This window comes from Ambystoma mexicanum, chromosome 9 (genome assembly GCF_040938575.1).
Source record: "Ambystoma mexicanum isolate Mex_15411 chromosome 9, UKY_AmexF1_1, whole genome shotgun sequence".
Classification (NCBI taxonomy): Eukaryota; Metazoa; Chordata; class Amphibia; order Caudata; family Ambystomatidae; genus Ambystoma; species Ambystoma mexicanum.
In genome coordinates this window covers 889,463,315-889,490,040 of record NC_090931.1, presented here as the reverse complement: position 1 = coordinate 889,490,040, position 26,726 = coordinate 889,463,315, and the positions used below count along the sequence as shown (strand labels likewise).

The 26,726-nt window shown below is 48.3% G+C and overlaps 1 protein-coding gene across 1 annotated transcript in view; it reads left to right on the top strand.

The window, feature by feature from the left end:
* Window positions 1–26,726, top strand: part of LOC138488743 (anterior gradient protein 2-like) — an 83,099-nt gene that overhangs the window by 34,109 nt on the left and 22,264 nt on the right. Inside the window, exons 3-5 of the mRNA XM_069616011.1 lie at window positions 10,339–10,402; window positions 12,044–12,096; window positions 13,001–13,077. Of these exons, the coding sequence (XP_069472112.1) occupies window positions 10,339–10,402; window positions 12,044–12,096; window positions 13,001–13,077 (194 nt within the window). The remainder of the gene's footprint in view (window positions 1–10,338; window positions 10,403–12,043; window positions 12,097–13,000; window positions 13,078–26,726) is intronic.

The window sequence follows — 26,726 nt, the reverse complement described above, 5'->3', positions numbered from 1 at the left end:
GATTCTGATTACCGAGGCCAAAGCTGCTTACCACTCCACCACCATTGTGGCAGCCTCTAACAGGAGCAAAGTCGTCTTTGAAGTAGTAAAGCATTGTACCAAACACTCACCCGTGGTACCAGCAACTCAGGAAAAATGTGACGTAATCAACACATTTCTTACTGAAAAAATAGACAAAATCCAAGAAACCATCACATCAACCTCTCACAACATTAGCATCCCCTGCACCCCGGCATGCACACTGCCCCCTCTGGACCAAATTCTCTCCTCTCTTTCCCCCAGATCTCCTAAAAACGATTGCCACCCTCAAACCTATTTCTTACTCTGACAATATAATGCTGGCATCTATCATTAAACAAGTGACGGGCCCGGCACTCAGTGCACCCCTCAGCATCATCAATGCCGCCCTCCCAAAATGATCATTCCCCAACACCGCTAAGACTGGTCTCATACGACCTCTTTTGAAATAAACCAACCCTAGATCTAGACGACCTGACCAGCTTCAGGCCCATTACAAACCTCCCGTTTATTTGTAAAATCTTGGAAAAAGTAGTTGCTACACAATGACTTGCCAGGATTGAACAATTCCACCTCCTAAATGACCATCAGTCAGGGTTCCCCCCAAAGTGTAGCATCGAGACAGCCACCATCCAGGTGGGGGATGATGCTCTCCAAATCATGGATAAGGACGACTCATTCCGCCTCGTCCTCCTTGACCTCTCAGCTGCATTCATCACCATCGACCACCACATCCTTGTCTCCCTCCTTGCTGACAGGATGGGATTCTCTGGTACTGTCCTGAATTGATTTACCTCCTACCTCTCAGGCAGACAGCATGCTGTCCAGATGAACTTGTTGCATTGTAAATGACTCCAGGTCTCCTGCCGAGTCCCCCAAGGCTCCATCCTCTCACCAATCCTTTTTAAGCTTTATAGGGAGCCTCTGGACACTCTCCTCAAAGATCCCAATATAGCCATCCTCCAATATGCAGACGATACTCAGTTGTACATGAGAGTAAATAATAGCGGGCAGGACATAATTCATCTCCGCTATTACCTAACCATCATCCAGCCCTGGATGTCTACCTCAAACTAAGTCCTTTCAAGACTGAATTCGTCCTCATCGGTCCGCTTGCTAAAAAACAACATGTCCCATAATGGCTCAATGATATCCACCTAGAAGGATTTGATCCACAACTCTCATACTTAGCAAAATCCTTAGGCGTCACCATTGACAGCAATCTGTTCTTCCAGAAACACATGGGCCCTCATTAGAGTGAATTGTTCCGGAAATAAGGTGCGAGTCTGCAAGTATGGGGTGTGAACTATCAACAGGCCTGACCTGCCGGTAGTTCAGGCCCCTACAAGCAGATCATTTACTGAAGCACCGGCACCGTTAACAATGGTGCTGGTGCTTTAGTGTTCTCATTCCCATGGAATCCTATGAGATTCCACAGGAATGGGAACTTACTGTTCCGCCGCTGCCGGTAATATCCAGGATATCAGGGGGCAGAAATGGTAAGCCAAGGTTGCAGGTAGGCCGCCGATACTTCTGGCTGCCTACCAGCAACCTCATAATGAGGGCCATAGCCAATATAGCCTGACTCAGAATCTCTAGCCTATGAAAAATGAAACCCTTCATCCCGCCACAGGACTTCCGTACCGTAGTGCAGGCCCTTGTGGTATCGCACATCAATGGGGTAAATGCTCTCCTGACAGAGCTCCCAGCTGCTCACTTGGCTCCCCTAAAAGCAGCCCACCACGCTGCAGCACGTCTTATTACAGGAGCATGGAAATTTGACCAAATTACCCCATCCTATGCGAACTACATTGTCTTCCACTCCAAGTCAGGATACTGTTCAAGACTGCATGTATCAGCTACAAAGCAGTCACAAGTAGCACACCAACGTACCTGGCAGCGAAGCTCCACATATCTGGGGGCACACTCTCCTCACCACATCAAATCGACCAATCGCCTTGAATCACAACCCGCCCTCAAAGAGAGAACCTGCAAACAATCCTTGTCTTGTCATGCACCTACCCATCTGGCACTCTATGCCGGTGTCGGCTCGGAATGCCCCCACAATTCTCCAATTTTGCAAATCTCTCTAAACATGTTTCTTTCAACAACACCTGACCAAGGACTAATTCCAATGGACGCACATACCAACGCACAGACCTCACAGTACTGCACTACGGTTAAAAGATGCCAGCCCAAATGCTGGCTACCCATACTCTGTACAGCGCTCTGCTGCTTTCACGCTAGGTCCATGCTTTAAAGAATAATATTTTAAAAAAACAATCTTCCTTCTTTGCCCCCATCAATTCAAATAGCTTTAATGGTTTACATAATGCTAAGGTTGTGGCTGTCACAGCATCAGCTTCTGGGGTTAATAAACCAGTCTACCACATGTTGCAATGTTGCTGTCCAATAATATTTCCTGATATCCGGTGCTCCAATCCCTCTTTACCTGATGGTAATTGTTGTATTGCTAAGGCTACTTGGTGGTTTGTTGTTGAGAGGAAAGTGTGAGGCATCCCTCTTCTGTTTCTAAGCTTCTATTTTGCCGGGAACCCGGCATGGGCTCAGTGTCATATTTACAATCTTGCAGCATTAACTTTTTAGCTTTTGGGTTGAGTTTGGAGACAGATGATTTCATTGCAGATGGCTTGTTGATCCTTGGTGATCTCTCTGCTTTGCACATTTTTGATTTATGGTGGGGGCTAAGGACCTCTGTTTTTTTTTTCCTTTTCGATTTTAAGGGTTACAGACTTTTGATGCGTCTCTCTGGAAGTAGTGGGCCATTTTGTGCTGGCAACAGGGGCTACTTTAGTTGGAATAACTGTTGTGGTTAAGACCATTGTTGTCACAGGTCGTTTGCTCACCACACTTGCATCTTTCATCTTTCCCCCCACTTCCTGTCTGACATCTTCCACTGTCCTTAGACTCCTGCCAAGAACTGCTTCAATGCATTTCTGGGTGTCAAGGGGGAGTTTTCTGGTTTCTCACTTAGTTTCATAGCTTGCTTGGACAATTTGAAGAGCTCCAGAATATTCCACTGCAATCTCTCCCTAATTATGGTGGCCTTCTTGGTAGGGGGGGGGTTAGTGCCCCTGCAACAACTTTGCTAAATATGCGTAAGATAATTGGCACTTGCTTTAGTTGCTGTGCCCTCGTAGTAGGCATCATCTCTGCTAGTCAACTGGCAACAAGTGTTTTAAAAGGCTTGCCAAGAAGCTGCTCATACCTATTTCACTCATGGTTCTGCCCTGGTGTCGCCAATCCAGTGCTCTATGTTTAAATGCATTATCAATGAGCCCTTTGCTATTCTCTTTACTTGTTCCCCCTACACCACAAATAGTTGCTAAATCTCTATCCAAACTTTCCTTCCTTATGGTCCTTGCTCACATCATGCTCTCCCGCTTTAACTCAACTTTCGCTCATGTTCCGTTGCATGTTACTACAGTGTGCAATATGTTAGCTCTAGGTGAGGGAAGCTTGCGTAGTGTCAGTTTCTTGACGAGGCATACAGTTGGCACAAGCATAACACCAAGCAACAGCTCAGCTTTGTAAGGAGAGTGGAGACACTCATCTCAATTGGGCCAGACAACATGCCAGGAGCCTGTATTCAAAACATCAAAGCCTCAAGCACAACAAATGCATCTCTTGGTGCATAGCTGCAGTGGTACCACAATAAAACAACCACGCAGCAGCAAAAGTGCTGATATGGCCTCAGACACAGAACCACTGGATCCAATCATCTCCTTATGTCCTCCTCCACTCTGTCTCTCCCTTCCCACCCAGATGTGCACACAGAGACAGCAGGGCTGAGATAATAACAGGATTTGTTTTTGTGAATGTGTAGGAGAAATGACTTACTGTAATGTTTTTTTCTATGGATTCTTCTCCTACAGATTCATCATCTGATAGATATCCTCGCCCAGCTCTGCTGCTTCTGAAAAACCTTGACAGGGGGCTTAGTGGACCTTGACTCTGCCGTCGATCCGTCTTGCTCGGTGCTCGATTGTCAGCTCCAGGCGTGACATCGGGCGTCATATATATATACCACATCACTATGCCCCCATATCCCAGTTTCCCCCTTCTTTCCCCGAGCTTGGCCACTGCATAGGAAAACTGAGAAAAAAGGCTAACTGGCCCATAAGAGGTTAACACAACAATAATATTCCCAAATGAAGAAAAAACCTTGTGAAAGATACCGCAGTTTGGAGCATCAGCAAATATATATTTGTAGTTTGAGAAAATGGGCATCCTAGGGCCATCACCAGGTGTCAACCCACTAAAAGAGGGAGATGTGCACCAACCACCAAACTTTGAGCCGGGATGGATGGGCGGGGAGATGAGATGAGGTGAGGAATCTGCGGGAGAAGAATCCATAGAAAGAACATTACAGTAGGTAATTTCTACTTCAATGGACTGCCTTTCTCCCGCAGATTCCTCATCTGATAGACTCCCCAAGCAGTGAGGCAAAGGAGGCGGCAGAAAATTATAACAACAGATTTTGCTGCACCGCCCTGCCAAACCGTGCATCAGCACCACGGGCAACATCCAGACTGTAGTGTCTAGTGAACGTGTGAAGTGAGGGCCATGTTGCCGCACAACAAATATGCCTAACCGGGAACCCCCCTTTATAAGGCAGTCGACGCAGAGACCCCTCTAGTCGAGTGTGCCCTGATGCCAGAATGTAGCTGCCTGAATGCAGATTGGTAGCACTCCACTATGCACAAAATGATCCACCGGGACAGTGTTTGCTTTGTCACCGCCAGACCTTTATAGGCTAGAAACAGGCCACGAAAAGTTGATCTTTTTAGACGTAGAAACTCAGGGCCCTTTTGGGATCCAGTTGGTGGAAACGCTCCTCTTCTTTAGAAGGGTGCAGAGGTGGATAAAAGACTGGCAGGTCTATGCCCTGTGACAGATGAAACTTGAATATCACCTTTGGCAAAAATCCTGGCCTTACTTTAAGCGATACCTTCTCTCTAAAGAATCACAAAAAGGTCGGTTTTCAGCAAAGGGCCTGTAATTCACTAACCCACCTGGCGGATGTTATGGAAACTAAAACAGATGTGTACGACGTCCATTCATTATCCGTTTTTTTTCAGGTGTGAGGATTAGATTGTAAAATTCGAAGAGTTTTTGCGGCAAAAAATGTAGCAACAAAAAAACGGAATGGAATGACATGGAACTGAAAGATGTCTTAAAAGAGAGAAGATGCAAAGAACAGATATGCATGGGCTCAAAGGGAGCCACCATTAAGGAGGTTAGAACCAGATTAAGATCCCAACCTGGGACAACAAAGGGAGTTGGCAGAAACGTATTCACAGGACCCTTCGGGAATTGAACCATAACCGGTATCATAAAATATGAACCTTGATCCGGGCACCTCTTGAACACAGACAAGGCTGCCTAATATCCTTTGACTGTGGTGGCCTGAAGGCCTGCTGAGGCCAGTGACAGAAGTAACTGCATCACTGTAGTGGTGGGGCAAGAGATGGGTTCAATCACGTGTTCGCTGCACCATGCCTCAAATCTTCTGCACCTGCACGCATACCGAGATCTTGGGGATGGTCTGTGTGCAGCCAGCAACACCAAGTACCTCCTCAGAGAGGTCCCAGTCATCATATCTCATCCTCTCAAGAGCCATGCATGTAGGTTGAGGGATTCTGGGTTTGGGAGAAGCACCCAACCTTCCGACTGGGTTAGGAGATCCAGGTGCCGAGGCAACCAGAGAGGTGGGCAGATGGTCAGATCCAGAAAGTCAGTACCACATCCTCCTCGCACAGCCCAGGGCAATCAGTATCATGGTTGCTCGAAACCTCTTGAGCCTCCTAAGAACCCAAGAAATGACGGGAATCAGAGGGAAGGCGTAGTGCAGAGGGAAGGGCCAGTCCACAAGAAACGCATACCCTAGCGCGCTGTTCGCTGGGAATTCCCTTGAGCAAACTGTGTGCACTTCCTGTTGGACTCTGTGACAAATAGGTCCATTGATGGGATACCACAGTGAGAGAACACCTCCTCTAGGACTCCCGGGCACACTTCGCACTCGTGTGAGACTGTGCTCTGCCTGCTCAAAGCATCTGCCAAACTGTTCTCTGTCCCCACCAGATAAACTGCAGAGATAGAGATCCGGTTCTCCAATAGCCAGAACCACAGCTGTATTGCCTCTCTGCAGAGGGGGAGGGAGCACATGCCACCTTGCTTGTTCAGGTAGTGCATGGCCACAGTATTGTCCCATCAGAATCAGGACATGCTTCACCTCCAGAGATGGAACAAACAGTCTCAGGGCTAACCTGATGGCTCGCAACTCCAGCATGTTGATATGCCAGCTGGCTTCTGTCGCTGACCAGAGGCCACTCAACTGAAAGTCCTCGCAGTGAGCACCTAAACCATTCAGAGAAGCATCTGTGACCACTTGGGCCTGCGACCATGGAGGCCAGAAGGGCTCCCCTGCCATGAGGTTGCTGGTGTTGGCCCACCAACCAAGGTCGCCGACCACTGCCCTGGATACCTTGAGGGGGTGCGAGAGGGCTCTGAGGTGCTGGGGCCACTGGCCTCGTAGGAGCCATTGAAGAGATCTCATGTGCAGCCTGGCCTCCGACATTAGAAAGATACAGGGCGCCATGAGGCCTAAAAGGCATAGGAAGGAAGCTGCTGGTAAGGTGGCGTGGTTCCGGAACTGGTTCACCATCTGAGCAATGCTGTTGAATCTCTCCTCGGGAGGAAAGGCCTTCCCCACCCGAGTGTCTAGGACTGCTCTGATGAACTGGAACCTCTGGACTGGCATCACATGGGACTTCTTCAAGTTCAGGGTGAAGCCCAGCCTGTGGAGTAGTGAGTAGGTGTCCTCTAGGTCAGACAAAACCTGCTCCACTGACTTCCCCCGGATCAGCCAGCCATCCAGGTAAGGGAATACATGGACTCCGGATCTCCTGAGGTGAGCCACGACTACTGCCATGAGCTTAATGAAGACCCTTGGAGCAGAGGTCAACCCAAAGGGAAGTACCTTGAACTGATAGTGCTTGTCCCCCATGAGGACCCTCAGGAACTTACTGTGCTTTCGATGTATCGGCAAATGGAAATAAGCATCCTTCAGATCTATAGACACCAGCCAGTTCTGCAAATCGAGAGCGTGGTGAATTTCTCTTAACATCACCATCAGGAACTTGCTCAAGGCCTTGAGGTCCAAAATGGGACGGAGATCTCCTCCCTTCTTGGGCACTAGGAAATACCAGGAATACCAGCCTGATCCTCTATGTTTGGGTGGTACCTCTTTCACAGTACCCTTTAACAACAGGTTTCTCAGTTCTTCCTGGAGCTCCTCTCCCGGTTGGCTTGGAGGTGGTGAGGGTCTGTCCGGAGGTTTCCTTAAGAAGGGCAGACAATAGCACCACCACACGAGCTCCAGGGCCCAGGCATCAGAGTTACTCTCCTGCCTTTGGGGCCAGTGCTCCGACAGCCACCCACCAACCGGCAAGTTGTGGGAGGGGAAATCAAAGCGGCTTAGCGGGTGGAGCTGCCCCACCACTCTCGCTGCTTGTTGGCAGCGAGAGTGGTGCCACCACCCCCCTTCCGGGGCGCGAGAAACGCTTCTGCCCTTGCCTGGCCTCTTGGAGATGCACATTCCTGCAATAACGCACTTAGCGCCTGTAGCTCATGCCCCTAAGCTGAAGGCAGGTTTGGCCGGCTACGCAGCTAGGCCCAGTGACTTTGCAGCAATCTTTGACTCCTTTCATTTCTCCAGGGAGTCATCAGCCTTCTGTCCAAAAAGGAATTCACCCTCAAAGGGCATGTCCAACAATTTATTTAGGAAATTAGGCAAAAAGCCTGAAGACCTCAAATAGGTCTGCCTCCTCAATGTAATAGCTGATGCCATTGAACGGCCCACACAGTCAGCCACGTTCTATGCCCATTTGCACCGACTGCCTTGACACCTCTTTCCCATCCTCCACCAGCTGTACGAAGCTGTCTCGCATTTCCCCTTCAGACATATACGGTGTAGAATATTCCACTGCCTTCCAGAGGCCGAAAGGGTATTTTGCAAAACCACTGGCCACAGAGCCATGCTGCCAGAGGTAAAAACTTTCTTGGCCATAGTGTCAATTCTTTTACCCTCTCTGTCTGGAGGCAGATTGGAGGTTGAAGATGCCGGTCTAGAGGAAACTGTATGACAACAATTTCCGGGGAAGGGTGAGGAGACAGAAGTGATGTGTCTCCTTGCTGGCCTGTACTTTCTGGTCATGGTGGAGCTGACCGGGGCGATGGAGCAGGGATGCTGCCACAGGGAGGCTACTGGGCCGGCAATTGCTGGGTTCAGAGGCATATTCCTTTTGGCAAACGGACCCCTGTCCAATATGTCGGTTAACTCGTAATCATGGACTGGCACTGCCGCAGTCTGCAGTCCAAGGTGTCAACCACCCTATCTACCAGTGCCCACAATTTGGCAATGGTGTGGGTATAAGGTTGGCCTTGCTGGAATTCCAAGTCAGGTTATGTGTCCAACCAGTTGGCATCGTGAAGCCCCTGTAGCCAACTGTAAAAGTTGAGCTTGTCCATCGAAATAGTCGAAGCCCCCCTGTTCCCAGGTACACCGGATCGACCCCCATCTTGATCATCCGCGTCATCAACGCCAAAAATGGATGACATGGTACTGAAAAATTTGGCCCAGGAGAGCGGGGTAAACGACTTGTTGCCGAGTGTCAGCGCCAAGGGCTTGTCCTTCTGTGCCGATAACGTGACTGTCAGCATCGATCAGGGCTGTGACACTGAGATGGCGTCAAGGACGCTTGGACCTTGAGGTGTGTGGGAAGGTTGGGTTATCGAAAGTTTCGCCACCTTTTTTGGAGTCGACCGCTTTGGCACTGGGGTTCACATGGTGACGGGTGTCCGAGCGTCGCTGCTGCCTCCGAGGCCTGCTCTTTGGGATGGGGCAAACGCGCCTGCAGCGGCATATTTCTGGAACGTTTCAAGCATCTGGTTCTTGAAATCTTCCCACTCCTGCCGAGTACATTTCAAGCATCTGGATCTTGAAATCTTCCCACTCCTGCCGAGTGGGGGGCCCAGCTTGGCCGACCATTCGGCTTACCTCCTTCCGTCGATTCAGAATTTTGATGGGGGTGCCTCTTTTTCTTGTGCGATGATGACAACGAAGAAGTGTGGCTCCTAGAGTGGGACCTCTTTGTCTTCCACTGATGTTTTTCTTTCTCTTTTTCTTGGGTAGGCCCCTCTGTCTCAGAGGATCAGACGGTCGACAGCACCAGAGATTTTGAAGGTGGTCGGCCCAACACGAGTTTAGCAGCCCACTCGCGCACCAATTTTGGGTGCATTTTAGTGCACGGCTCACACTTCTCTGTGTCGTGACCCGTGTCGAAGCACCAGAGGCATATCTCATCCGGGTCAGTAACCAACATTTTGGAGTGACAGTCGAGTGACAGTCAAAACACTGTTTGAAACCCACAGCATGACATCTCGCGGTCGAACAAAAAATACAATCTGACAGAAAATACCTCAAAGAGAGTCAAAGACTTGATCACTGTGTCCCTAAAGCATTGTGACGTAAAAAATGAACTGACGTATGGGGTGTAGTGACGTGGTATATCTACAACACCTGACGATCGAGCACCGAGCAAGACAGATCGATGAACAATGGCCAAGTCGAGGTCCACCATGCCCCCTAATGAAGTTTTTCCAAAGCAGCAGAGCTGGATAAGGATATCTATCAGATGAGGAATCTGTGGGAGAAAGGCGATGGCTCAGGGGCAATGCGTTGTACAACGCAGCACAATACAGGTTTGAGTCCCGATCCCACACGTAGAAGCCACTTGCTGGTATTAGGCATGTTATAAAAGAACAATTATAATTGAAGTTCAATTTCTGATATTGGAAAGTTGACCTGCTCCATCTTTGCTTAATCTGGGCTGCAAGGAATATTGCTTATGGTCAGGCTCTGACTTTTTGTTTGATGATTTAGTGACCACATCATACTTGCCCTTGAGCAGCAAAATAGACGTTAAAGTTAATATCTTGACTTCTTGAGGGGTAGGCCTCTACATGTCCCATGAAGTGTAGGGCTCTTATTGACTTGGACAGTACATTGTTCTTCTTGATCTGGTCTGAATTGAACTCTTGTTATCCTAAACAGTGCAGGGCTCGCCATGCTTTATCCAGTGCAGTTGACTTCATATCCGGGACAAAGTATGGCTTTTTGATGCTCTGGAAAACAGAGTTCCTCATGCCCTGTACAGTCTAGGTCCCATTACGCCCACATAACTTTCTTTTCACTAGAATGTGAGCAGTGACGTTTACTTCTGTTTCCTTGTACAGGCTGGGGCGACGAGATTGAATGGATCCAGACGTACGAAGAAGCCTTGGCATCATCAAGAGCAAGGTAAGAACAAAGACCCATTTTATTCTCAAAACTTAAGTTGTCTTATGACTGTGTCTGAAACAATGTGAACCGCGCAGTAGAATAATACTGCCTCTCCCGTGAGGAGACAATGGGCCATCACCTGAGGCGCACGACTCATCACTAGCACCCATCAAGACATATCAAGTCATCATCTGTTAAATGAGACACCACACAATCATTTGTCACATAAGATATTCCACAATTGTGTAGCATGTGCAAGACCTTAAAGCATGCCCTGCCACATAGAAGACGCCGTCAGCCGCACTTCTACTGTCAGAACCCAATAATGTTACCATTTATGGTGACTTCGGGGCTCATAATCCTAGGTTCTCCTGTTATCAGCTCAAGGGAACACGACTTTAGAATGCAGAAGAATCAGCAAGTGCTACTCAGGCTGTGAAAGAAGCTCAAACCCTCCTGGCAAAATCCAGCACCACTGTTAAGGCATACTCCCAACAAACATCCCTGCAGATAGCATGGAGGTTAGCCCATGCGGCTGCAGTAAAAGGTTATGTCACCAACGCTACGTTGGTTCTGGAGGAGTGTGCACTAAGGTCCCCCCCACAGACCCCATGTTTAACCATGCTTCTCAGCCCACTGCGAACCACCCCCACAGCTTTTCAGCCCTTACCCCCGCCGCCTGTATATTTCGCATTCAGGATTTTTTTCGGTAAAATTGCATTTGTTATTTCCTACTCGATATAATCACTGCATGCCGTGCACTAATACCATTCTTGGGCTATGTTGCTTGTAGCAACGATCACACCAGGAAAGCATCCATTTTCTGATGGTCGCTTTCCAAGCTGACCAGACTATCCGACTGCGCCATCATATGTGGCAAAGAGGTTGGAAGAAGATCTATTAAGATAATGTAATGTTCGGTTCTATGTGATTTTAGCAAAAACGATTGAGAGATTTTAACGAAAAAAATACAGATTTCTTATCCCTTGGGAGGGTCCGCCCACCAAACTCCCCGTTTCCCCATGAGTTTAAGCCCACCCTAAACCCCTACTAACCCGTATTATCCCCTTATCCCATCCTCCATATATATATATATTTTTTTAATTCAGTGTTTATTTTGCTGTTTTTGTTTTGATAAAAAATCCCTCTCTGAAATTGTTTTCGCTGAAATCACTGCATACCGGAATGTTCCATGCAACAAAAAGCCGGCATTTCCTCATGGGTCTTCGCCTAGGTGATGGCCACCAGCTGAGTGAGTTTCTAGGGCAGTAGTTGAGATCCCCAAATGAACAGGCTCAAAGACCAATCTGAGAGGGGGCTCCATCTTCTGAGAGAATGTCTGGAAGAGCGAACATGTTTACAAATCCTGGTGTGTTTTTGAGATTAGAACTGAGTGAATGCCTTGACAATCACTAGAACAAAACAGGAAATGATATCCAAGATCAGAACATTTTACTCCTGTGCTATGATCCTGCGGATCCTTTCCAGGTAATACCAGGACCTCCAATTGTGATCTTGAACAAATGATCTAGATGAGGGTAATTCCCTCAGCTCTCCCATGCTCCCCTGACTCCCCTGCTACACCCTAAAAGTTGTTAGGTTTTAGTTGTGTTACTCTTTCCTTGACCAGGCGAAACAAACGTGTTGTTTCTTTTTCAGCAAGAAGCCCTTGATGGTGATTCACCACCTGGATGAGTGTCCATACAGCCAAGGTGAGGCACCTTTGCAAAGGGGTCAAGGGTAGGGGGTGGATGTGGGTGGGCTCAGTGGCATGTCAGGCATTGCAAATTTAATTGTGGAAAATGTTAGCAAGCTTGCACCTGTCTCCCATGCTTCTTGTACAGGACATTTCACTTACAAATAGCTGTGCAAAATCAGTTTCCCTGCAAGGTGTGGCCAATATAGGCAGCATGGTGCACACTTCCGTCACATACAAACAACAATTATAGACGCTATAACAGCAGCGGACACTCCCATTGCGATTGAGAGGCTCTCTGTTCCATTCCCTTGAGCCATCCGGCCTAGCCGTGAATGGCTCTGCATCCGTCCAACAATCCCCCGAGCGCACTCCGCCCAGTGAAACGGGCCTAGCCGTGAACGGCTCTGCATCAGTCCAACAATCCCCCGAGCTCACTCCGCCCAGTGAAACGGGCCTAGCCGTGAACATCTCTGCATCCGTCCAACAATCCCCCGAGCTCACTCAGCCCAGTGAAACGGGCCTAGCCGTGAACATCTCTGCATCAGTCCAACAATCCCCCGAGCTCACTCCGCCCAGTGAAACGGGCCTAGCCGTGAACGGCTCTGCATCAGTCCAACAATCCCCCGAGCGCACTCCGCCCAGTGAAACGGGCCTAGCCGTGAACGGCTCTGCATCAGTCCAACAATCCCCCGAGCTCACTCCGCCCAGTGAAACGGGCCTAGCCGTGAACATCTCTGCATCAGTCCAACAATCCCCCGAGCTCACTCCGCCCAGTGAAACGGACCGTGTGCCCGAGTCCACCCAGTTCTTCAGGTGACCGGCTAGGTATCATGGAGGGATCTGTGAAGGTGAACACATCAGTGCCAGTCTCCTTGATTCTATCAGCAGCTACATAACTTGTTTCCATTCTTCTGCAGCTTTGAAGAAGGCGTTTGTTGCTGACCCTCTGGTGCAGAAAATGGCCAAGGAAAACTTTGTGATGCTCAATGTGGTGGTACGTAAAAGTCATTCAAGGAAGTGGTTATGTTATGCTGGGGGAGGTTGTCATGGTGCTTGACTACCACTTGTGGCTTCTGAGCGCTGGGACAGTAAGTAACCATATCTTGCCATCTTTCAGCACATCAGCAGGTTTAAGTCAATGAATCCACATGACACAAATGTTACTGCACTTTAAGAGCCGGCATTAGGGCGCTAAGTGTCAATAACATTAATAACACATTTAGATATTGCGCTTCATGACAGATTCCTCCTACTTGTAGGTGCTGTAATAGTAGGCATTATCATTACCCTTTGATCCTGTCAGGCTTGTCACTTGCAAAGTGCAGTCTGCCAAGCGCTTAACCCATGAGCTATCGATCCCAGCAATTGCCCTTCCTGAAGCAATAGGACCTTCACAGCCTGACCTATTCGGGATTTATTATTGGCTGAATCACTTGTGCCCGCCCCACCGTTTTTGTTCAAGGTGGGTGTGATCAGTCCGTTCAGCGGAACACATCGATAGGTGGAGTTGATGTTCCATGAGAGGAGATCAAGCGTGAGTTCTCTCCTGTAAGCACATGATCAAGAGTATAACTGTCATGTGTAGAGTCTCAGCGAGGAGGTTAGACCCAACTCATGCCACTTCCTGCTTCATAAAGTGGTCATGCGAAGGCCAGGTCGCTCTTCAGCTGGTGAGCCACCAGCCACACCATAGCACTCTCTCACACTACACTATACTTGTATGTCTACATTCTCTCTTATCTCTTGCCACTCTCCGTGGCCCTCTGAGGTTGTCATGGTGATGCATCCTACAGAGTGATATCTGAATCCTTTCAGAAGCGTCTTGCACATTGGCCCACCCTCCCATCTTGCCACACCGGCAGCTGCTCATCAATCAGACCAAGCAGACACTCTTCGCAGTCTCCTGCATAGGCCTGGCACTCTGCAGTTCCACCACAGTGCTGCTTCCCGAACTGCATCCACTCTCCCAGGCGTGCCATTCAGTCTCCTGTGCCAATCTTCGCTCATGGCACTCTCCACTCAACCCTCTTTCTCCCCTGGCTTGCGTCTGCACCTGTCCTCTCACACCTCTCCCACACAGACCATGTCTGGTTCCCCCTGGCAGGGGCACAATACGTCACAAGCCTCAGTGCCGTAACACTTAAAAAATCAAGATGGGTGCAGTACAAACCTCATGAATATAACAGGCCCTTCTGTGGCTTCCACTTTGCACCCAAACCCCGACTCTGCGATCTTCCCCAGTCATGATAAACACACATCTAACCTGTGCAGCCTCTGGACTCCCCTGACACACACTGCCAATCAGACGCTTCAATACACATAGGGAAACCTCCGCTAAAAGAACGGATTTCTTTATCAGGTAGCAAGGCACCGCACACCCCACTCGCCATCAGGCCTTCCACTTCCCCACATTGTGTGACCTTTACCATTAAATATCCATCTCAGCCAATCAATTCACACCATTTGCCTGCTTTGCCAATGACTCCTATTTACGTCCTCCACAAATGATAACATTTTCCATCGCTCTGTCCAGGGGAGTTGCTAGGTCTGGAAAAGACCCGGGGCTACGCTGATGTTGGAACCGTTGGGACTGGGGGCTAGCTAGCCTTTTGGCTGTAGCTCCTAAGATTCTATCAGGGGCTACAACCAAAAGACCAGGGGCTATAGCCCCCTTAGCCCCCCCCTAGCAACGCCTCTGGCTCTGTCTTCCAATCGACTCCTCTTTACCAATCACCTCCTCTGTATTCAACCTCCTCTGCCAAGCACTTTCATTCTCTGTGAATCAGTCACCTGGATACCCTTCACCTTCTCAGCCAACCATCTCACATGACCCCATTGCCATTATCTTTTTTTTAATTAATTTCAAGTCATACAGCGGTTTATAATAACAGCTTTTTGACAACAAGATAAAAAGGAAACAGATTCCAAGCTAAAAACGACGCATCCTCCACCAACAAACAATTATAGAATATTCTCAAGAATGGGCACAACTTTTCCCCAAAAGATAGTGAAGTATATGATGTAAGCTTCGTGATTGCTATTATCTGCCAAACACCTCTATGCCATTCACATAATTTTCCAACCAATTACCTCCTCTCCCTTAACCCCCCTCAGCTGAATAATCCCCACCTTCTTACAGAGTGATAAGAGGCACAGGAGAATACTCTTGCCAATCACCCCCTCTCCCGTTTATCTCTCTCCCAAACAATGCTCTTGCCTAGCAATTAATCACCTCTTTTTTCATTATCCTCGTCCACCATTCAATCTCATCTCAACTGCACATAAATCACCTCTCATGCCTCTTAGTAAACTCTTGTTCTATTTACCTTCTTTGCAAATAAAGCACCCCTCCCCATTCATCTCCTCTGTCAACAACCTCCTCTTACCCAGTCATCTCCTGCACTAAACATTTACTTGCTCTTCCAGTAGACAACCACCTCCTCTGCCTACCCACAAACCACCTCCCCCTTTCATCTTCTGTTAGTCATTCTCCTCCTTTCTCCTTCACTTCATCTGTCAATTGTGTCACAGTTGGCACAGAAAACCACTCAGTCTTTGAGACAGTGCAAGGGTTTTTATTTGTATTTCTGGGGACCCTAGGGCTGTCTCTCTCTTGTCTCCAGTGGGATTTGCTGCTCCCTACCCCAGGCATCGATAACACTGGTTAGTGCTACTGAACGGTAACTCCCACTCTCGGATGACCGACTGTGGCTACAAATGGCAGTCTATATTAAACTCCCACAGAGACCTCCTTGCTTTCCCTACTCTAGCCAGAAGCACTTGCTCTGTGTTATTCAGACTACCTCACTCACACCCACTCACCCCTTCCCCTCTACACTCACCATCACTCCCTCTGGCATACTCCTCCCACCAGTCCTCATATGTTTCACTCCTCCTACTCTCACCACCACACTTTGATGTTAACACTCCACTACCCCCACTCACTGCTACTATTCCTCACCCCACTGCTACCCCCCTCCTTCCACTGCTTCACTCCTCCTCCCACTAGACCTCTCCTGCTCCCATTAGATCTCTCTCTCTCTATTCTTCCTTCTGGCCTCTGCCAGCCACACTATTGATGCCCTCATCTCGGGTGACATCCCTATCTCTAATCCGGTCACTCCCTCCCTCTCCTGGTCTGACCATTCTCTCCATTCCTCTCACCTGTGGCCCCTTTGCCTTCTATCCAAACCACCCTCTGCACTGCCAGCCTCCTTTGCCATCATTCGACCAATGACGCGAGTGTCAGTTGCTGCTATTGCCTCCACTTTCATCCCCCCTCCCACCACCGCTCCTGACTCTCCCTCCGACTCTGTCCTTGCTAACCTGCACCTTGCCATCTCTAGAACTCTTGACATCCTTGCCCCTGCCATGAGGATCCACCTAAAACCTGCCACCCAGAACAACAGCTGGTACGACTCCGATTTAGCATCTCTGAAAAGCAAGCGCAAAATGACTGAACGGAAGTGGCAGACCTTGGGCTTATCCTGTGACAAACTGGCCTGCTGCCTGCTCCAAAGGCCATATCGCTTCTCTATCCGCTCCAAAAAGTGGGCCCACCTCCAAGTCCACATTTCTGGAACCACTAACAACACAGACAAACCTTTCAAAATTTGCAAGGAGCTTGCCAATCCACTATCAGTCTCCACCTCTCTCCTTCCATCCCAGGTTCTCTGCACTGCCTTAGTCTTCCACTTCACATCCAAAACTCAGGACATGCTTCCCTCACTCTCCTCCACCCAAATCTCCTCTCCCACGCCTGCTCCCCTGCCTCCCATGGACACCCTCACTCACCGCGTTCCTATTCATAGCACCGGATGAGGTCTCTAAAGGTTTCCACTTTATGAAGGCCTCCTCCAAACAGGTGCTCCCCTGCTCCTCCAGAAACATTAAGAACAACAGCTCCTCTCTTGCCCCAGCTCTTGCAGACTTCTTGTAACCACTCGCTCGCCACTGGCTCTTTCCCTCTATCCCTAAAGCACTCTTTTGAGCACCCTCTCTTAAAAAAGCCATCTGCTGACCCTTCCTGCCAAGCTAACTATCGCACTATCTCTACTACCCCCTTCCTGGGTAAACTCTTGGAGAAGTTGGTCCTCCCCCAACTGACCCTCCGCACTGATCTTGTTGGTTGCCTTCATGACCATCAATCTGGATTCCAGGGACTCAGAGGCACAAGACTGCTCTCCTGCACACCCTGTGAAACCATGCTTGAAAATCTCGACTCCAACTCTCCTGCTGTTCTCATTCTCCTTGATCTCTCCTCTGCCTTTGACACGGTCAGCCATTCCATCCTGTGACACCCTCAGCATCACTGACTGGGCACTGGATTGGCTGACCTCTTTCCTCACTAACTGCCCTTCCCAGCTGCAATTGGGCCCTTTCTCCTCCACCACCACCCTCTCTACCTGTGGCGTCCCCCGGTGCTCTATCGTATCACTGTGGCTCTTCAATATCTATCTCGCCCCACTTGCTCAGCTAATCTCCACCTTCTCTCCTCATTTTCAGTGTTATGCCGATGTCACACAGCTTTCCATCAAACATCCCTCTTCCTCTTACCTCCTCTCTGATTGTCTGTGCGCCATTCATGCATGGGGTGCAGCAAATGATCTCCGTCCCAATGCCAGTAAGAAGGAGATCCTCCTCATTGGGACACCTGTGCTCTCTTTTCCTCCTACCCTCTACCCCCAACATCTTGTAAAGCTAAAAACCTCGGGGCCATCTTCAACTCCGCTCTCTCCTTCACCCCTCACATCATGAACCTTACCAAGAAGTCCCACTTCGAGCTCCACCTCGAGCTTCCCGACTGCCACACGCACTGGTCAGCTGGCTATCCTCTGAACTTGGTCCCACGCTCCTGCATGTCCAGTTACACTCTGCACTGCTTCCCGGCTCCCCCAGCACTTGTGGTCTGTATCTGCAACCCTACAGTCCCTTCTCTCTGCACTTATGAGCCACCCGTTGGCTGCTCCTTGAGTTACCTTCACTTAGCCACCCGCTGGCTGCACTTCTCAGTTACATGCGCTTCTACCTCTCCTCTCAGCACTTCTCCCGTACCACTTCCCCGCACTTGCGCCATCTGAATGACACAAGGCCTATAAGATTGTTGCTTTGTCCTCCCTCTGTTTCCCCCTTCTTGTCTTGTCACGCCTAGAAACACTTGTGTACAGGCACGTTATTAATGCCATATCTTATCACCTCCTCAGAGGCATTATTCCTTTTCTCACCTTGCCCTTAGAATCCCAATGTCTCCAAAGTGCTGGTCATCTCCAGGCTGGACTACTGCAACAGCCTCTTTCTCAATCTCCCTCTTTCCTCCCTTTGCCGCGTCCAGCTAATCCAGAATAGAGCTGCAAGACTTCTCCTTGGCCTCAAGCCCACGGACCATACCTATCCAGCCCTAAAATCTCTCCACTGACTCCCGGTGGCTTCTGCATTATCCACAAGGCCTCCTGGGACCACACTATTTCCAACTTTCCCTCCCTAAATACTCCCCTGCTAGAGCCCTACGCTCCTCTAATTCCAACTCCCTGACTGTCAAACGCTTCTCCAAGTAGAGAGTGGGGGGGCAGACCTCTCTCCCCTGCTGGTGCCTCCCTTTGGAACAGCCTACCTGCCCCTCTCAGACTTGAACCAGACCTCCTTAAGTTCCATAAACTGCCCAAAACTCTGCTCTTGTCTAACTCTTTCCTTCCCTGCTAATCACCCCACTGTCACTGTGACCGGTGGCCTGATCCTCATGAATCTCACGGGATCCCAGGCCCTTCCTCCCAGTTAATACCAGCACCTCTTCCCCACAACCCCCACTGCAGTGCCTGATGGGCCCCTGCTTGGTGGATCCACATCCTACCCTTGAGAGTCGCCTGTACTAGCACTTAGACCGAGGTTCTCCACCTTGGCTCTCCTTAGCACTTCCCTCCCGGCCCCTCCTCCAGCACTTGTCCACTGCTCTTCTCCTCCTTCCATTCCCATCCCCTGCATTTCTCCTCAATGCACGTGCATGTCCGAATGCCACAAGCTGTATATTACTGTTTTGCCATTGTTATTATTTCCCCTTTAACCATGTAGCGCTTTGAAACACAATTCTTTTGTATAAAGCGCCCTACAAATGCTCAATAAAATAAGTCCTTGGTGGTCTAGGGGACTTCTGCTTTCAGATGCGACTGGCCAGCAAAATGTGCCGGTCTCATGTGGTAGGTTTCTGCATTGTAGTGTGCCCAGCTGCAGCCTGTCTCTCTCTCAGGCTTCTGCTGCGATTGGCTCTCTGCGACGCTGTGGTTGTCTTTGCTGTTTCATTTTGTTGGTACATCAGGCAAGCTAGTGTTCTAATTTTTTCATCCCTGCTCTCATCCTTCGACTTGGCGGTACCTGCTACTGATAGAAAACATTGGTGAGCAGTTGTACTTACAGGCAAGGCTGGAGACAAGGATCTGCATCCAAGCATGCTGGCACCAGGGGAAGGGACAGGAATTGTGGCCCTCCCTGGTGCCACTGTCATCCCCAGGGGGAGGGCTGGCTGTGTGCGCTCATTGGTAGGCCTCCCACCCGCAAATGATGGATATTCACATGTTGAAGGTGTGTAGATTAACAGATGTCTGGTACAGATTCCAAAAGCATGCAGAAGTATATTTCAGATATTTATTAACGCACAATGCTGATCTGGAAAGTCAGGTTCCAAGTATGGAACATCACCGACTCTGGGTATGAATTATGATATATTCCTAACATGGAGCATCACATACTTTATTCATGGATTATGATAGATTCCACGTAAGGATGATCACAGATTTCTCCCTTGGAACATAACAGTTTCATCATATGGATTATCCAAGATCCCTTTTCTGGATTATCATAGATTGCAGGTATACATTGTTACAGTTCCTAGGTATGGATGCCACAAACCACAAAAGGCGATGGCCACGGATTCCAAAACATAGACAAACACATTCCAGGTACACCTCATCAAAGATTTGGGGTATGGATTGACACTGAGCAGGTGTGATAAGTAACAGACCGTAGGTGGGCCTGGTAATACACTCCAGAAACGAATCAGTAGATTCCCATCAGGAAGATGTATACATTCCAGGTCAGGAACATCATAGAACCCAAGTAAAGCTCATCACATATTGTGGATATGGATTGTCACACATTTCAGATATAGATTTTAAGGATGGTTGTCAAAGATTCCAGGTGCCAAAGGTCATCACATGTTTTGGAATTTCATATATTTTAAGTGTCGGTTGTCAATAATTCCACAAATGGTTATGCACAGATTACAGGCAAACATAATGCTCACTGATGTCAGACAGGGATTCTCACAAGCTTGACATACAGATCATCCCATATTCCAGGGGTGAATGGTCACCCATTTAAGGCATGGATTGTAACAAACCGGCGGTAGGAACATTTGAAGTTTTTATTTACTGGTAGACAATATGTGGCCCAAGACAGAAAATTGGCTATGGAGGAGCATATTGATCTAGCTTCTGTCTGGGCTGCACATCGAAAGTCCAGCATTAATGGTGCCGGATAAGACGCTCCTTAGTTTACAGAACTGCGTCTGTTAGTTATCAGACCTCTCTGCAGATATCAAGACCCACATGTAAAACGGTGGCTTCTATGCAGAGTGAAACCATTGAAATCCTGGAGCAGTAGTAGATTATCCTATACCAGATTCAAGTCCATACTGGCAGAACAATAAGAGAGTGGGCAGGACGGTATAACAAGACTGGACAATAACTCTGGACTGGATAAGAACCAACGTGGATGGAACAGACAGGGCCCTCTAGTGAAAGACCACCAGGATAACATAAATGATCAAATGATTAACAAAGCAGTAGATGCTACTAGAATAGATGGAAGCGTTTGCAATAAGGAGCACACAAGACAAACCACCATGCAAAAATGATCAGCTTGTTTGCTGCATGGCTGAGACCAACATTGACGCGTGCACACTGATCAAATCATATTGCAAGAGTCCCATACTCTCTATGGGAAAACAGAGATCCAACCGAATGTGTTTACTTGAGGCTGACACAGTGCCTACTTACTGGCACCCATGGTAAAAGACAGATATCACACTGAGACAGGTTCAAAGTGAGAATGGATAGAGGAATCTATGAAAGCCGATCGAAGGAGAATTTTGACTAGACCTTAGAGTCAGTGACTGGGACAAGAGAAACGAAATCAGAGGCTGGAGCTAGTAGATAGAGGAGTGCAAAGGACATAAAATGGAAAGATCCGAACACACAAGAAAAAAGCTTAGATAGAAAAACCACCCTGGAACTAACACCAACAAACTAGAAGCCCTATAAAATACCAGCAACCAAAAAATAAATCACACTAGAAGCACTATTCTGTTACTAAATTATTTGTAACACCCACAGTGAAACAGAAATCTGTTACGACACGTCACATGTTGGGTGCAGGGTCACACTTCCTTTAAAACTAAATACTAGGTCGGGATTGGGATAAATGCCTACCTGGATTAGGGCTTTTTGTAAACACACATCAGAATGTTCTTCTTCTTAGGACGAGTGTGCGCAAACAACATCAGGATGGGAAAAACAGTTCAGACATGGTCTCTAGGGAGGACAAACCAACAGGACCAGCCTCATTCCTTCCTGCAAACCCCAAAACCAGATTAACATGGCTTTCCTGGCCAAAGGCAGAGAACCAACACCACTTTTGTTGAGATAATGCATTGCAGTGTTGTTGTTAATCATGATCTTCGCACTCTTTCCCCAGATGGCCGAGAGTAATGCAATGGGGGTGAACTTAATGGCCCTCACTTCCAAAAGATTGGAGCTTTGCTTTTATCATTCTTTTGAACATTGAATGATAGGTCAGACAGATAGGCTTCACAACTGAAGAGGGAGATGTCTATCACTGTGTCAACTCTGGCTGTGGCTGACCAAGAGGCTATCCGTAAGAGAGACCAGCCACAGCACATCCGAACTTAAACGGACCAACAGTGCTAAACAATCCTTTAGGTCTCCTCAGAACTGGAATCGCTGAGACCTCAGTGAATGATGCAAGGACTGCAGGTGCTTTCCTACATTTAGCAGCAGGAAGATGGTGAGGGAACTTCGAAGCTGGAAGGTGAGAGTCTGACTGTAACAAACACTTCTCCAGAGGAAGTGGAAATGTAGTGCCAGTATGAGTGTCCATGACTGCCCAGAGGATCCAAATCCTAATTCAGGGACACAGATTAGACGTCTAAAGGTTTAGCCACGTTCTCTTGACATGGTGAGTAACCAACTCTGATCTCTTGGTCCTTTAGCAGTCAATCGTCCAGGCATAGAAAGGCAGGGCTCAAGTCGAGGGTACACACGGGGGACGGAGTCCACCCACTTTATTCAGAGGGGGGACTCAGCCCCCCCTAGCTAAAAGAGAAATATTGGTTGTTCTCTTACAATTTATGAATTAAAGCCGCCCTCAGGGATCAAACCGCAGTCATCAGGTTTGTAGGCTGGACACTTCACCACTACACTACATCACCTGATGAAAAATAACAAGCAACTAAAGGGGAAATATCCCATTTTGGTACTGCAAGCCCCAGGGAAAACATTTGTACTGGTTCTTGGAGTTTAAAACATGGACACCTTTTAACGTTTTCAAAAAAGCAATTAGACGAAAATATCCTCTCTTGGATTTGTGTTTGTGTTGATTTTATGTCATTCGTCCTGTTCAATTTGGGTGGTTATACAAAGCCAATTAAATGAAATGTGCATGTTTCGCCTTAAAATGCACATTTCTGGCGACGTCACATCCCATCGCGTTTGTTGATGAGACCCCCCACTTTAATTTTTAGGACTTGACCCCTGCAGGAAGGGATGAAGGATCTTCCTGCTTAGGTGTCCAGCCACTACTGCAAGGACGTTTGGGGTTGGTAGGCCAAATAGCCGTGAAGCCAATTGTTAGAGAAACTCTCCTTGGTGAATCGCAGATGCAGTCTGTCAATCGCATTGATGGGTATTTGGAAATATGCATTGTAGAGATCCAGGCATTCACCAGTCATCCTCCAAAACTGTCTATAGGATATCGGCCACAATCACTCCATGAACCTTTATTTTAGCAGGAATAGGTTACAACATTGCTGTCACAGTGTGCAGATCACCACTCCTTTTAGGCAAGTGAAGGTATCTCAAATACCTCCCACCAGCAAAACTCCGCTTGCAGTCTGCAGAGAGCTGTGCCGGGAGACCAGGGCACAAAAGCGTGCCGTGCTGTGGGCTTCCGGCACCGTGCTCTGAAGACTGCAGATGGAGCAGGGAGCTGGAGGCCGGAACCCGCAGCAAGTAAGTAGGGGAGGCGGTGGGAGCGGGACAGAGGGTGCCGAATAGCGGCTTGGAATTTTGGTGTAGGGACCCCCCCTGACAAGGAAGGGGAGAGGGCCACGCACAAAAGGTTGCACCAATGGAATGCAGCCTTTTATGCTGCAATCCAAGGGTGCAGCCTTTTGTGCGCGACCCTTAGACATAGAACGTAGGAATCTATATATTTGGATTCCCTGTCTGAAGGCAGATAAGAAATCAGATTAGGGTTTGTATGGACAATGGATGGCTGGACCACCAAGTGCTGTGCGTAGTTAGAAAGATGGGGTGTTTGGGAACAGCCCAGTGCTTTCCCCATCACTCTCCTGCCCACTTGGTGTGCAGAAGAAGGTTTTCCCGATAGGGCAATAGCAGGCTTCTACGAGGCATCTCTGAAGTAAATGAGACCCTCCAGCTTAAAATCCAATTTTGTTTTTTTATCAGTCCTGGTTACCACTTGGCCAGCTACACCTAGACACTCAGTGTCCTTAACCATGACACTACAAGAGCACAAAACCTCATCCGATGGGAAACAATAATGGCCTGGAAAGTCCAGCTTAAAAGACATATGCAGCCGTAAACATCAGGAACACCACGATTTCCAGGGGAGACCACTCCTTGGCCCATTAGTCCCTATTCTCTACAGGGAAGAGAGCCACCACGCCTGCCTAGTTCCGATGGGAGAATGTCCACCGCCACATCTTGGTCAACTTGTTTACCTTCAACTCAAATCACTCAGCCCATGCCTCATACAAAGGATCCATGCTCAATAACCCAAAAAGTGTAATCACCTCCGCACTGAATGCCATCGCCCACCCCAGCATCCCGATAACAATGGCATCCAGCACGCTAGACATTATAAACACTTAAGCTAAAAAACACGTTTACCTACGTTCAGATCTGACTGGCAACTAACAGATCTAATGAAGTGTTCATCCTTTGCAAGGCGGGGACCACCCTAAGCCAAACCCCCTCTATCATGGAACCTTACCCACAGTTAACATTTCTTCGCAAATAAAGTGAAGCACATCCAAAACTCCACCCACACCTCCTTTGCGCGAGGTACCCAAATCCAACTCACCTGGTGTCTGATGAGCTCTTTCAAAGCCTTAAGCCCCTTGACAATAGAGAAAAAGGCACAAAAAAAACATCAAACCTTCCTGCGCTCTGCGTACTGGACAGTCACCATCGGCCACCTTAGGTCCTCCCCTCATGGAGTTGGGTAATTTGTGCTTTTCAACAGCCAAGAGCACTCAAGAAAGTCATCACCTCGCTTTTAAAGAAACCATTGGCTGACCGACCTCACTGGCCAATCATCACTGGTTTCCCCCTACCTCTCAAAGAAAAGCCGCTCAAGAGGGCTGCAGTAAAACAGCTACAGGAACAAAATGAACACCAACCACCCGGCAAAGCACAGAACTGCGAAGATCTTTGTTCCAGCTCCGCAAAATAATTATGCCAGGCCACCTTCCCTAGAAAGAAGCTTGGAAAAAGAAAACTGCCAGGAGTAGGTCTATAGCTGTGGAACACATTACACAACAAGCTGAAAATGGAACACAGCCACCTACACGTCAGCAACGCTGCTATTCAAGAAGTCTTTCCCAGGCGAATTAGATTGCTATGTCTGCTACAAGAAGACAAATGTATTAGCAATATAATGTCTCCTTATTTTCGTTCACAAAAAGCAGTCATCTCCTTGCCCCAAGCACTTGGTCATCTTTATGCATCAACCCGTTGTATCTGCCTTACTCCCTCTGGAGTATCTTGTATAAATGCAGCGCATTACAAAACACCAATAAAATACAAAGTAAAAATATAACTAAATTGTATGGAGTCAGGGCTCTAGAATAGTGTGTGACTCAGCCCAAGAATGCCAGACCGAATCATTATCCCCAGGTATTGCAAAACTCTCAAAAGGGTAGAGTCGGATTCCTCATGGAAAATCTGCTCAAACTAGGCTTAAGCCTTTTGTCAATGACCTTCACAAAAGAAATGTCTACAGCACCAGCATCAATATTGTCACCAGGAATGGCATAAGTCTGAGTTGCAAAGATGGGAATGTTTTGGGTACCAGAAGGACCGTAATGGGTGCCTTTGTGCCGATGCCGAAACCCAGTATTGCTTGGGGGTGGTGCCAATGGCACTGGAGGCCCAAAGACTGAACCGGGGGGGGGGGTGGTGCTTAACCTTATGGCTCTTGGTTGAGGGCTGGAAAGGAGGACTGTGGCTTTCTACTGGGCTGCATGGAATGACTGAACACCTCCACGAAAGCTGGAAAGGAGTTACTGAAGGGGATTGGTACTTTCTAGATCTTTTCTCCCTCAAATGTTGACAAGTTCCTCCTCTGAACCGTTAGTAACCTGGTGGCAGATCTCAGTGTTGCTGCCTTGACAAAACAGAAGAGGAAAGTAAAAGATTTACGCCTTGAGTGGGGCCCCTTGCACTTCTTTTTCTTCTTTGTAACTTCCAGCTCCAGGATGGAGCTCAGGGGTTCTAAGTTGCAGCATCCCTGTGAAAGAGACAAGTGCTGGAGCGCTGGGGGCCAAGACCAGCTTCCCCTGCTGCTAACTTTGTGGAGTGCAGCAAACACCTTAGAGACACACTCTGGGATGGTCTCGATTATGGAGTGACAAGAGCCGTAGCAGTCAGTGTCATGATCATCTCCCAGGGACAAAACACAGTCCTGGTAGGCACCGGTCTCTTAAAATCCTTGCAAGGGTTTAAGCCTGATGGTATAGGGATGACATCATGATATAATATAGGCAGTACAAAGTAAGAGGGCAAGTTCTTGTAGCAGCATCTGTGGTACATAGAAAAATAGAGCCGAGCAATGGGGAATATCACGTAAGAAACCTACAATCAAGAAGCAGACCAAGACCACAGAAGTTAAGTTCATGCTCTTTATTTAGGCACTATGTAAAGGAAGGGGCCAACTGAGAATCTTCCCACACAATAATTTCAATCAGAAGGTTTTCTATTACAATAAAATGTCTCCCCGCTGGGGGCAGGTAGTTAGGACCGTGGGTCTCTGGAGCCAGTGGCCGAGTCTCTCACTCCACTGGAGGTTTCCTCACCTCCTCGCCTTGGGTCTTGCGGGTTTACATGTCTTCAAAACTCTCTTTAGATTATTTTAGATGTGAGATTTCCAGGGTCAGGTATCTCTAGGGTGATAACAAGAGGTTCCACGCACGCTGGTCTCTCTCCCCTCCGTCGCCACTTTGAAGTTACTGTAACCAGCCTGGTCCAGCCTCGTTCCAAGTCCTAACTTCCTCCTACATAGGGCCAACAAGGCTGCCAAAACCTTTGTATCCTGGCTGGCTAGACTCTGGCG